The following is a 12314-nucleotide window of genomic DNA, read 5'->3' as shown; positions in this document are numbered from 1 at the left end:
CGATTTAGTTTTAGTTGTTGTGTCAACCCCTATTTCACCTGTATATATATCCACCACACACTGTGGCGTACATAATCCAATTTCGAACAACAACACAAGTAGATATGTAAACCTGCCTGCCGCTGACTGGACGACGAAAATAAATGCAAAATAGCGTGGGTCATTTAAACCACAAATGTTTTTTATATTTTTGTTTTCATTAAAACCGAATACATTATAATCACACTAGATTAAATTACAATACATTTAAGTTAATTTACTCCGAATATCAGAGATATGTGCTCACGGCAAGGTATATGATAAATTAACACAGCTATCAGTTATCTATATTTTTTTTAATAAGTAGATCTAAAATCTTATTAAAATAAATTAATTAATTACAGGTCATATAGAACATCCAGTTCAAAAAAAAAAAACATCATTTGATAAATGATTATTTCTATTGTTAACGCCATTAAAAATGGATTCTTTAGTACATAATGGTATTGAGTTAAAACATGTTGATATAATTTAAGAACTTTATTTATTCTATCTTATTTCCTAATTTTTGTGTACCCAAGAATATCTCGTTTTTATAGATCAACTTATTTGTTATTTGTTATTTTTTTATTTTTAGATGATTCAGTAAACATTGACATTTTAAAGCCTAAAGTTTACGTAAAACGAAACGAGAGATGAAAAAGATAACAATTAATATGTTGCACTAACATTCACTCATTTTTAGTGTAATGATGTATTACAATACTTATTAATAGATCGCACCTATATCATTTTCCAGCAACTTGATTTTGCCGATTTTACACTATATACCGTAGCCCTTCTAGGCTCCTTTCAAGAATTCTAAAACGTCTACATTTCTCGATATTCAATGTCGTCAATGTTAATATAATTAAACTTTCAACGTGGTCAGCGTAATTGTTCCGGTAGAACAAATTCAGGGACACGATTTTCAGAGACACTTTCTAATTTTGATTCAATTCAAATAGATTACTCAATTGATTCAGTTAATACCTAGACAATATATGTATGGTTATTTTTGTTTTCAAATCGCGATCCATCTTCACCTCTTTGTCATATAGATCATAAGGAATTTATATTTTTAATCCCCAAAATATCACAAAAACAGACCTGATCTCTTATGGTTCTTTTCAATAATTTAGGTCTAGACTCTATAGTGTAAAAAATAAGACGAATTTTCGAGAATTGTGTACCTATATTATTATCATATCAACACGAGTGAAAATTAAAGTAGTAATCTAAAATGTATATTATAATGATTAAATACACTAGTATGCAAGGCTGTGAATTTAATACACTTAAAAACTATTAAATATGCATGCATATATGCACTAAAAATACTTAAAATATACTCTCGTCTTTCAAAAATATGCAAAAGAAACTATTAAAATTTAACTTTGATTCTTATTAATTTTACAATTAAACAAAAAAATCAACGCGAAAAGAATAATACTCGAACACAGGCACGACACACGTTGGTCAATGGATCGCACCAAACTAAAAACGATTTTCTAACGATTTTTGTCATCCGTTATGTACGAGAGATATCAGTAAATTAATTTAATCTCGACTTCAATAAGTTCAATAGTACAATAGACAATAATATACGTTAAATACCTGACTAAAAATAGAGTAGTACGAAAAAAAAGAATTTATACAAAAAAAATCATTAAAAAAAGTCCTAACCCATTATATAATATGCAAAAATAAGCAAAATAAGATTTGGTATTTGAACTATAAATAAGTCAAAATAAATTTTGGCCGACATATTTTATTATATGGTGTAGCAAAAAAAAACATGCGAATGGATTAAATTCACAGCCTTGCTAATATGTATACTTACCAATCGTAATATCTATACTATTCGTACACTGATTGTATAATAATTAGAGCTTCATTTAAATATAATTTTGAATCTTATAGTGTTATTTAGTTACAAGTGTAATAGTATATTACTTATATAGTATTAATATTTATTACTACTGTTGAAATAAAATACAATTTTCAATTGCTGATCATTATTATAGTAGATACTTGATATGTACTTTATAATTTATTTAGTTATTTTATTTAACTTAAGAAACGACAAATATATCTTATTAAATTATACTTTTATTTCGAAATATCAATAATTTAATATTGATGGTGCTCCTTTATATCTGTCATTAGTTTTACGAAAATTATGTAGTATAAATTACGGTAGCTTATGATGTCTTACTCTTGATTTATTCATTGAAAGGTTGATTTTCGTATAGACAAATAATATGTTCCAACATAAGACATTGCTATATTATTTATAAAGATACCCATTTTGTATTACTTTAAAAATGTTTGTTTGAATTGCAATGTATGGCACTACTTATATAGATAAAACAAATATTAAATAAATTTTATACGCAGGTTAAAAATATACAGATAAACATAGAATGATTAAAATCGAAATATATTTTTAACAAATAATATTGTACATTGTACAAATATAATACGATTATGAACATTTTTCATTATAATTTTCTAAGATTTTTGTATGTATCCAATATATTATCAAAATAAATTTTTACACACTACATAAATTGTATTTTTGTGATATGTATACAAATTAATGTTTATTAAAATAATTGTATACCGAATAATATATAATGTTTTATATTAGGTGCATAATATCAGGTATAGATTAAGTGTAATTGGGTTTATTTAAAATAATCTTAACGTGTATCAAATCCATCGAGTTTGATAAGATTTAAAATAAGTAAAATATTATCAAAACCACATTTTTTAACTAAACTACTGTAAATGAAGATTATCTCCATGAAGAAGCAAATACAATTTAAATTTGTTAGAATTGACACATTCACTTAAATAGACAATAATAAAATATGATAATTTGTGTGTAATATAAATTGATATACATAATATATATATATATTTAATAGGTACCTATGCTATTTTACTGAATATACAATTATTATAAGATTGTTTAGTTATATTTAATAGGTCGTTTGCATAAAACGCCTATGGCTTGAGTATAATTATCTACCTTTATCTCTTTCTTTGTGTAAAGAAATTGCATATAAGATTAAATTTAATTAAATTTAGTAATATTTATATTCAAAAATATGTTGTTTGTATTTATAAGTATTAAAAATAAAATACAAATAAAAATATTTTATTAACATTACACTTTTTTATTTTTTTAAATAATATTATATATCAACAATATTATTATTAAATTATTGAATTCATTACTTATTTTTTTATTATTCCGTAGGTATTTTCTTATTTTAATAATAATGTTGAAAATTCAATGCAGAAAAAAATAACTTCCAGTAAAATTTAAATACCTTAATAATTTTTTAAAAGTTTTACACATTGATATATATTTCAAGAGATTAAAACAAAATTAATTAGTGGAAATTGCTAATGGTCGTAAATTTTGGCTTGAGATAAAAATATTCTCAACATGAATCACTGTGTGTGTGGGAGGGGGTGTTATCAGTGGCATATTATGTCGTTCAAATATTCGCTCAAAATTATCATTAAAAATGTAACTTCTAAAATTAAGTTCTAAAATTTTAGAATAATATTGTTGCTTTTCTCGACTAATAATAATAATTATGTAAATCTCAAATACATTTAATTAATAATTATTATTAAACATTTTTTTCTCAGTATTCAAAGGTTTTGCAAAATATTATCTCTCTCCATTTTAAATTCCAAAAAATAATTAAATATTAATTATATTATAATATTATATTTTTAATTACGCAGAAAACTACCAACGGTTTTTCTTGTGATGAGATCATTTTCTCTGAACTGGCTGTCTAAAGTAATTCGTGTCAAATTCAGATCACAATGAATAATGAATAATGGATATTTTTCTTCTCCGTTGAAGATACTTATTATATTATTCTATTATTTGTAAATATATTAAAAGTAATTTGGTGCTTGTAGATAAATAGGCTTGCATACTTTTCTATTTTAGATTTTAGGTGAAATGATGATTGTAATATGTGTCCTTTTTAAACCAGAAATGTTCTAAATTATTAATAATTAAGGTGGTTTTTAGTAAAAAAATCAAATCTAATTTGTAGGTTAATAGTTAAAATTAAAAATTATCATTTATTTCCAAAAGCAAAAAAATTTTTTAAAAAATATTAAAAATGTCAACGCAATGTTTACATCAATTTCGTTTTAATAGTATAATTCAAAAATGAATATTTAATACTTGAAATCTTCACTACTCTAGTAAGATATCATTCTCAAAATATATTGGGATTTCTGAAAAATTATTATGGGTATTTTTAAAATTTTTAGCGGAAGATTTTGAGCGAAATGATAAATGTTTATAAACATAAATATTATTGATAAAGCTTTTAATAAATATTTATCATTCGATTTATGTTTTTTCTTAGTTGGTTATTTCATAAAAGGTTACTCGAAATTGATACTACAGTAAATAAAATATCAAAAATACCTTAGCACCCTTTTTTTTTATATAAGCAATTTTAAATTTTGAAAAAAAAAATGAATATTTAAATGAAAATTAACCACTTTTCAGTTTTTTTTTTAACAATATCAGTAATTATATATAGATAAATTGTTATGTTACAACTTACAATTCAAAAAATTAATCTCAGATTTTTGTAATTTAGTGGCGTTACATAAGGATATTACATCTGTATTGACTTATAACTTATAAGTATTTAGTTAATAACAATAATAATATACGCGATGTTTTTGGCAAGAATTAGTTGAACATACTGCACTGTTTGCATTATCCGTTAAGAAATAAATTAAATATCCTTAGAAATAAAGTGTGATACACCATCTTCACTCTGAATCGTTTTTCATATGCATTAATTCATCACTGAATCAAAATTTAACACATAGGTAGCTATATATTACAGTGGTCTACTGAATAACGAGATAAGCACTTATACGTATTAAACAGTAGATCGTTTTTCCCGTTTTTTTTTGTTTTTATTACATAGTGAAAAACAAAAGTATATTATCTTTATACAATTTTAAAATTATATTATTATATTAAAATGGAAAATTTTAATAACTCTTAGAATAGACATAACAAATAATTATGCTAATGGTAGTTATTAATACTTAAGGTGTACCCAATAAGATTTTCAACATTATTCTGGACACAATCAAGTATTTTAGGATATCTAATGAAAAAAATAATTGTAGTATGGTAATCATATTCTCTAAACCACATTCGAGTAATGATTGAAATAATAACAATATGTATTAATAAACATATATTCGGTATACATAATATTATAACAATAATGTATACTCGAAAATCGTGAATTTTAAATGTAAAATTTAATATCATAATATGTCGGTTAAAAACTTTATTTTAAAAAATGTCATAATATCCCACTCACATGGTGTGTTTTATAAATTAACGTCCATGAATTACCGTGACCGCAACACTCGTCAGTGTGGTATGGTGTTATCACCGTCAAACGACCGTGTCAACAATACAATAACCATAGCACAACCGCCGTCAACTACGTGCGAATAGTATCTATAGTATTGTTGCTGGGAAGGGGGGTGATTCGCGAAACGGTTAAATTTCTTAAGTAAATCTATCTCACGGGGACAATGCTCGCCGGACGTACATATGTCGTCAAGTCTTGGCGAATATGAAAAATCTTCCAAAATCGCACGGCTGTCATCTACTCAGTGTGAATTTACGTAATATTTATGAGTACACTGTAAACCACTGTTTAATATTTTCCATCTGTAATATCTATGAAAGCGAATGTATGTTTGTGTGGGTTTATAGACTTGGAAATTACCGAACTAATTGGCACTAAATTTCGCACACATATTCCTCGAGACTCGGGTGGTGGGGGAGGTTATAAATTCGTCTTTCTACCCTTATACACTATAGAATGCAGTAGGGTGGATGAAAAAAGAGTTTCGTTGTGGCTCATGAAAATCAAATATGTTTTTTTTTTGTTTAAATATTATAAGGTTGCATTTTTGTTACACAAAAGAAAAACTGTTATTTATTACTAACCACCGCGGGTGAATTACCCATCTCGGTTGCAGATAATGTATTAAAAATATGATCTTGTACAGCGTTGCTTGTGATAAATTAAATGCCCGAAGATCTACTCCTTCTTAAAGTCTGTTAAATGTAAACTCCATACATTTTTACTAAAATTATTAGGGTTGTTAAACTCAAATATAAAACACAGGTGCAAGATGATATTCAATCACAATAATGTTTTTGTTTACAATGTATATAACTATGAAAACATCATACAAATCAGTGTACAACCATTTCGAAGCTTTCTCGGGCGAATAAACAAACCGACAGACAGTCAAGTGTATAATATTGTGTGTGTTTAATTGCATTTAATTTGTTCGTTTATAAATTATATATTAAAAATTAATACCTACTTTTCAGTTATAATAATAATAGTAATAACATCGTTTTTTTTAACTTCAAAACGATCAATTTTCCAAAACTTTTAGGTAACCCTATAACTTTATTACGTTTTGTCATTAATGACAATTATATGGATTAAAAATATTTGATTTCCCTTTTCCGAAATAAAATTTTCTCATGAAACATATGGAGCAAGGATAGGCAACTCAATGCTATTAGAGGGCCAATTTTTTGAAAATAAAAATCTAGCGGGCCAGAGAACATAAAAAGAAAGAAAAAAGGTCAATTCAATTTATTATTGACCGATTTTATTTTATAAATATAATAAAATAAAATACAGAAAAATCCGAACATTTTATATTTTTATTAAGTTATTTAAAATGTAGCACGGGTCAGTTATAAATGGTACGCAAGCCGCTAGTTGCCCATCCCTGATATAGGGCATTAGACGAGCCATTATTTCAAATTGCGTGTGTTCGTAGGTATACGTACAATATAGATTAATGTAGTTTAAAATCAAAAATCGATGCTCAGATACCACGTTAAACGTTTGGTATTATATCTTACTTAAATCGATTCCCGAAAACAATTTATAATTTGAACGACAAACAATATAATATTATTATTTTATATCTAATGATATAGCTATAATATTATTTTATAGATACTCTCTTATATTACACACATAACGTTTTGTATTGTGGTCTGGGCCGGGAAGAGCGGGGCCGCGCCGCAGAAATGGCTGATTGGCTCCGGCAGCGGCGGCAACACCGAGTCACCCGATGCTGCGCGTGTACCCGCTGTACGCTATACAGCGATACTCGGCAAGCGTGAAAGCGTAACTGGCACGGAGCATCCGAGCCGGTGTCGCAAGCGTTATAAATATGAACGGGACACGCGATTCGACTGTCAGTAGTGATCGGTCGTCGATCGCGTGCGCAACCGCGGGCCGCCTGCAAACTCGATAACCATCATTCACGGTATACGTAATAATATTATTATCGTGTTTTATAGACAGTTCGTATTACAATATATCATATATGCGGCACGTATACATCATATAGTCGGACACTACTCGTAGTCTAAGGCGTTGTTTCCGCCAAAAACCCGTCGACTGATGGCGCGGCGCAGAAGGTCGCGTACAGTCGACATGGGGCCCACCAAGCTGTTGGTGTACTTTGCGCTGTGCTTCGCGATATTTGCGAGGGCTGGTTATTCGCGAGAGATACCCGTCGAACAGGTGGGTGATGCTTCGATGATCACGCCGGCGATGTCGGTCGCCGCCACCGACATTGCTGCCACGTCAGCGGCGGTAAGTGACGACCCAAAGGCAGTGGCCGCGTCCGAACACCGGTCGTCCGCGGTGGCACCGCCTTCGTCGTCGACATCGTCAGCTTTAGCGCCGGCACAGGATCAGGCGGTGGCCGCGTCCCATAAGAAAAAGAAAAAGAAAAAGTCGTCCAAGTCTTCTAAGGGCGGTGGGTCGAAGAAAAAGTCCGATCACCATTCGAAGAAAGGTCACAAGGCCGACAAAGGCTACAAGACTAAACACCACTTCGACAAAGGCGACAAAGGCAAGCACGGTAAGGAGGAGCATGAAGGTCACTATAAGAAGGAAGGTGGACACAAAAAAAAGAAACACGACGAAGCCGAGAAGTACGGTCACCACCACAAGGGCGAGAAGGGTCACAAGGGCGCTAAGTTCGGTGAAAAGAAGGGCCATAAGAAGGGACACAAGACGAAAGGGTACCATAACAAGTTCCACAAGGACGAGTACCACAAGGAACACAAGTTCTATGACGACTTCCACAAGGGTGGGCACCACAAGAAACACGGCGCGCACCACAAGAAGCACGAGAACAAGGAGGGCAAACACAAGAAGGGTCACCACCACAAGTCGGGACACCATGCGGACAAATATGGCAAAAAGGGACATAAAGAGAAGGGTCACTACGACAAAGAGCACAAGGGACACAAGGGCAAAAAGGGCCACGACGAACATCATTCGCATCACGAAGACTACGGCAAGAAAGGAGGACACAAACACCACAAGAAGTACGGATACAGCAAGAAGAAGCAAGGATAAACCATCGGAAACTAGGCCCAAGTTATATTCACGTACTGAATCATTAATTTGTTTTACCATTATTACTATTATTATTATTATTATTATTATTATTATTCTTAATATTAAAACATGTTTGCTTGTTATTTATTGTTTTGTGAATTGTCGTGCGAGTATGATATATATTATATTTAATATATTTTATATATTACGTTATGTTAATAATATAATAGCAAAAAAAAAGAAAAGAAAAAATAATAACTAAATATGGTCAATTTTATTTTCAATTTAACGTGTAGTTTAATTTTCACTCCTTCCCACCACAACTTAACTATATATTCGGATATTCGGCAGTCATGAGGTTTCAACGATTGATTTGTATCGATTAGACACATTGCGCAATTTAATCAAATAAACGTACGAAAAAAAAAATATGTATATACATATATTTATACATAATATAATGTACATAACAGCCAAACAGAGCTCTGCCATGACCGGGACACCGACTTCGCGTCTAATACAAGAGGTCGTTTATATATCGTACTATCTACTAATGGGCCGTCGATTCATAAGAGTATAGATGTGCGTCCGTGACGAGGAGAAAAAAAATTAGCTGGACGAAATATACAGTGACGGTGTTGGGCATTCGGTTCGTTTCGTTCGACCTTGACGCAGAATAGCGGTATATTGTGATACCAGATACTAAAAATCCAATAGAAATGATAAATCACGGCATCCGGAAAAAATATTCTGATACGGCGATGAGCTCGGAAAACATGTGACCTGTTCAATTTATTATTGTTTTCGTCGGTGGTTAGAAGTTATCCTCAAATTGAAGAAACTATTGAAAAGATTCGACCTAAGCTTGGTTTTTGAAACGGAAATAATATGATATACAAAACTTTTATACACCATTGTAAAGTGTAAACTAATACACATGATCGTAATCTAAAACTTTTTGAACGAAACGCGTTACAAGCACTGAAAAAAAACCTCATGGAGTGACATTCACATCAAATTTTTTCCAAATTTAGTAGGTACCTCAATCACCGTGCAAACGGGAACAATACTTTATGTTAAATATATCATTATTTTACGTACACAAAAACAAATATGTCATTTTTATAATATATTTTTGGCGGCAAGTCTAAAAATATATTATCATAGTATTGAACTAAATTTTAATAATTACCTATTGACCTCCCTCGATCAATTCAAAATAATCCACTTCCGGTTCTAGTACACAATATTTATGGCTCTAAATAAGCCGATTTAGTCTTACTGGAAAACGTTAGCTCATTCAAAAAATGTATACGAATAATAATAATAATAAATCCTTGAATAAATCTATGTTCATAATAAAAAGAAAATATTTTTTTAATGTATATTTCAACATTTTTTTATTTTTATTTAATAGCCCCAGAGATTTATTTAAATGTTAATGTAATATATATTTTTTTAATTTCTTTACTCTTCTGAAAATCATTTTACGGTCTGAAACGCTACAATAATGTGACGTAGTAGTGATATTATGGTAGTGAAAGAAGTAGGCATAGCCCGTAACGATAATACATAGCACGTGATAAGTATAATGATGTTGAATTATTTAAATATAAATACAAAATCAAAAGCCAACAACAAGACGGCGTCAAGTGAACCTTTCTGAGCTGAAATCGCGAAATACTCAACATAATTATAATATGATTTAATAACCGCAATAACGCAATAACACTGACTCATTTACATATTATTTTACAGAAGGTGGTTATTGTACACGGTTTCGATTGACCGATTAATTATTATTTCTGGACAAATTATCTGACAAATTCTGTAGTTAAATCTTTACGATATGTGTGTTAAAAACTTATATTAATATAATTAATACAAACATATTATCATGTTATGTTAGTTTGGACATACGGTTTTATATTATCATTATTGTCATTAATTATTACTACGATACTGCCCTAACTATAATAAATATTTGCATCAAACTTATTATGTGAGACTTATTAAACATGTCCTAGCATAAGCGGCACTTGGCTAACATACTAAAAATTCAACTATTGTAGAAACAAAAATACAAATTAAAAAAAACTGGCATCGATAATACAAAACTTCGTTAGAATACAATATAAGTATTATAAATGTACTCATGAACTTTTTCTCATGCCACATCACGCCCCTTTTTCCCGCATTTGGGCCAGTGAAGTGGAGAAGTTGATATTTTTCAGAGACTATAATCCAACCTACCTACCCAGCCACCCTGTTAAGACAGGTATTTACTGTCATATTTTAAAGTTTTTAACTAAATATCGTAGTAAATATTAAATTATTATCCGTCGAACATTTTCTACACACCTGTCACCCGTGAACAAAACTCAAAGGCTACCGTTTTCCGATTATCCCTTTGCCACGTCACTTATGAAGTATATGATTCAAGAAATCGTAAATATAACGATTTTTGAACGTAGATTTATTACAGTCATTAGCAATTACACAGCAACATTGCCGCATCGACAAGGAACACGCCAACAGTCAACACATATGGGGGTGATACATTTTCTCGTAAAATATGGTCATAGCAGGACAATCGATGCAAATCGCACAGAGGAATAGAGTGACTAACTGTATGCAACTGCAATTGGATGTTTTTTTTTGTTTTGTTTTGCTTTATTTACGCTGCGAAAAAGAAAACTAATTATTTAACATTGTTTACGACACGTCATAATGTTATAATGAATATATTTATAGATACCATGAGTTCCTGTATACGTACACAAATATTATTACTGTTGACCTAATTCGTCGTTGAATACGCATCCGTTGCCGCCAGGGACAGGGTAGCTTAAAAAAAAAAAAATTAATAACTCGAAACGATAGTCATCCGCGTTCCGTGACGACTATTGTATGTATATTTTAATATCGTTGGGCACGATCGTATATATTCAATATTTGCGAATTACTTAAATAATACAGTGTTCATACAATATCGTACATGGCACACAGAATATCAATATAATAATTATTGGGAACGTAAATATTTTTACATTTTTTACTGACGACCTATAATTTTATTTTCATAATGTAATTAAATTAAATAAATATACGATTGTACGTTTATAAAAATGTTGAAGTTTTATAACAAATAGAATTTGTTTATATAGAACATAGACAAAGTGTGTCTAGCAAATTGTCTAGTACGCGCCTCCTATATCAACATTATTTCATTAAATATAATACGAATGTACGTAATCGAAATGTATTATCTAATTCGATAGTTAGGTAAAGAAACTGGTACGATTACGATTTCGATATACTTCCATCACACAACAATTCATAAAATGGCATTGGCTTGCATTACATTACCATTCCCATTGCACCCGATCGACTGTCGAGTACATCGGAAGGGTAGTTGAACATAGCAATTCTGAAATAGGTAAACTGTTATCAGGTCACAATAAAAGCAGGCGGATTCTGATCGTACTCATAGCAACGAAAATTCAAGGTCGTCAGAATAAATCGAAAAACGTAAATTTTGATTTGAAAATGGCGTTGGCACCCGTCGAGATTTATACAGGTGATAATATATTGGAAAATATACGCATTTTCTACGTGATGGCATTATATTATTATATTTTGTATTTGAGGACGCAAAGGATCGAAAACTACTCATCGAGGACATTCGAAAAACCGTTTTGACGACTGACGTATTTTTTGACTTCAGTGAAATATATAACGTTGCAGATATATGTAGGTAGGTTCAAACCTATGTATAATTTGATATGTTCTATACGATAAGATTGCATTTCG

The 12314-nt window shown here is 30.2% G+C and overlaps 1 protein-coding gene across 1 annotated transcript; it reads left to right on the top strand.

The window, feature by feature from the left end:
- Positions 1–7356: 7356 nt before the first annotated feature.
- Positions 7357–8644, top strand: LOC132929300 (histidine-rich glycoprotein-like). Its single transcript, XM_060994557.1, has one exon. It carries the CDS (start codon positions 7551–7553, stop codon positions 8517–8519), a length of 969 nt encoding a protein of 322 aa, XP_060850540.1. The 5' UTR covers positions 7357–7550; the 3' UTR covers positions 8520–8644.
- Positions 8645–12314: the final 3670 nt, after the last annotated feature.

The sequence above is a fragment of the Rhopalosiphum padi genome, chromosome 4 (genome assembly GCF_020882245.1).
Source record: "Rhopalosiphum padi isolate XX-2018 chromosome 4, ASM2088224v1, whole genome shotgun sequence".
NCBI classification, from domain to species: Eukaryota; Metazoa; Arthropoda; class Insecta; order Hemiptera; family Aphididae; genus Rhopalosiphum; species Rhopalosiphum padi.
This window is presented reverse-complemented; position numbering and strand designations above follow the sequence as displayed.

Excerpts from the sequence above, each read along its gene's own strand:
- LOC132929300 (XM_060994557.1), top strand. The coding sequence starts at position 7,551 with ATGGCGCGGCGCAGAAGGTCGCGTACAGTCGACATGGGGCCCACCAAG.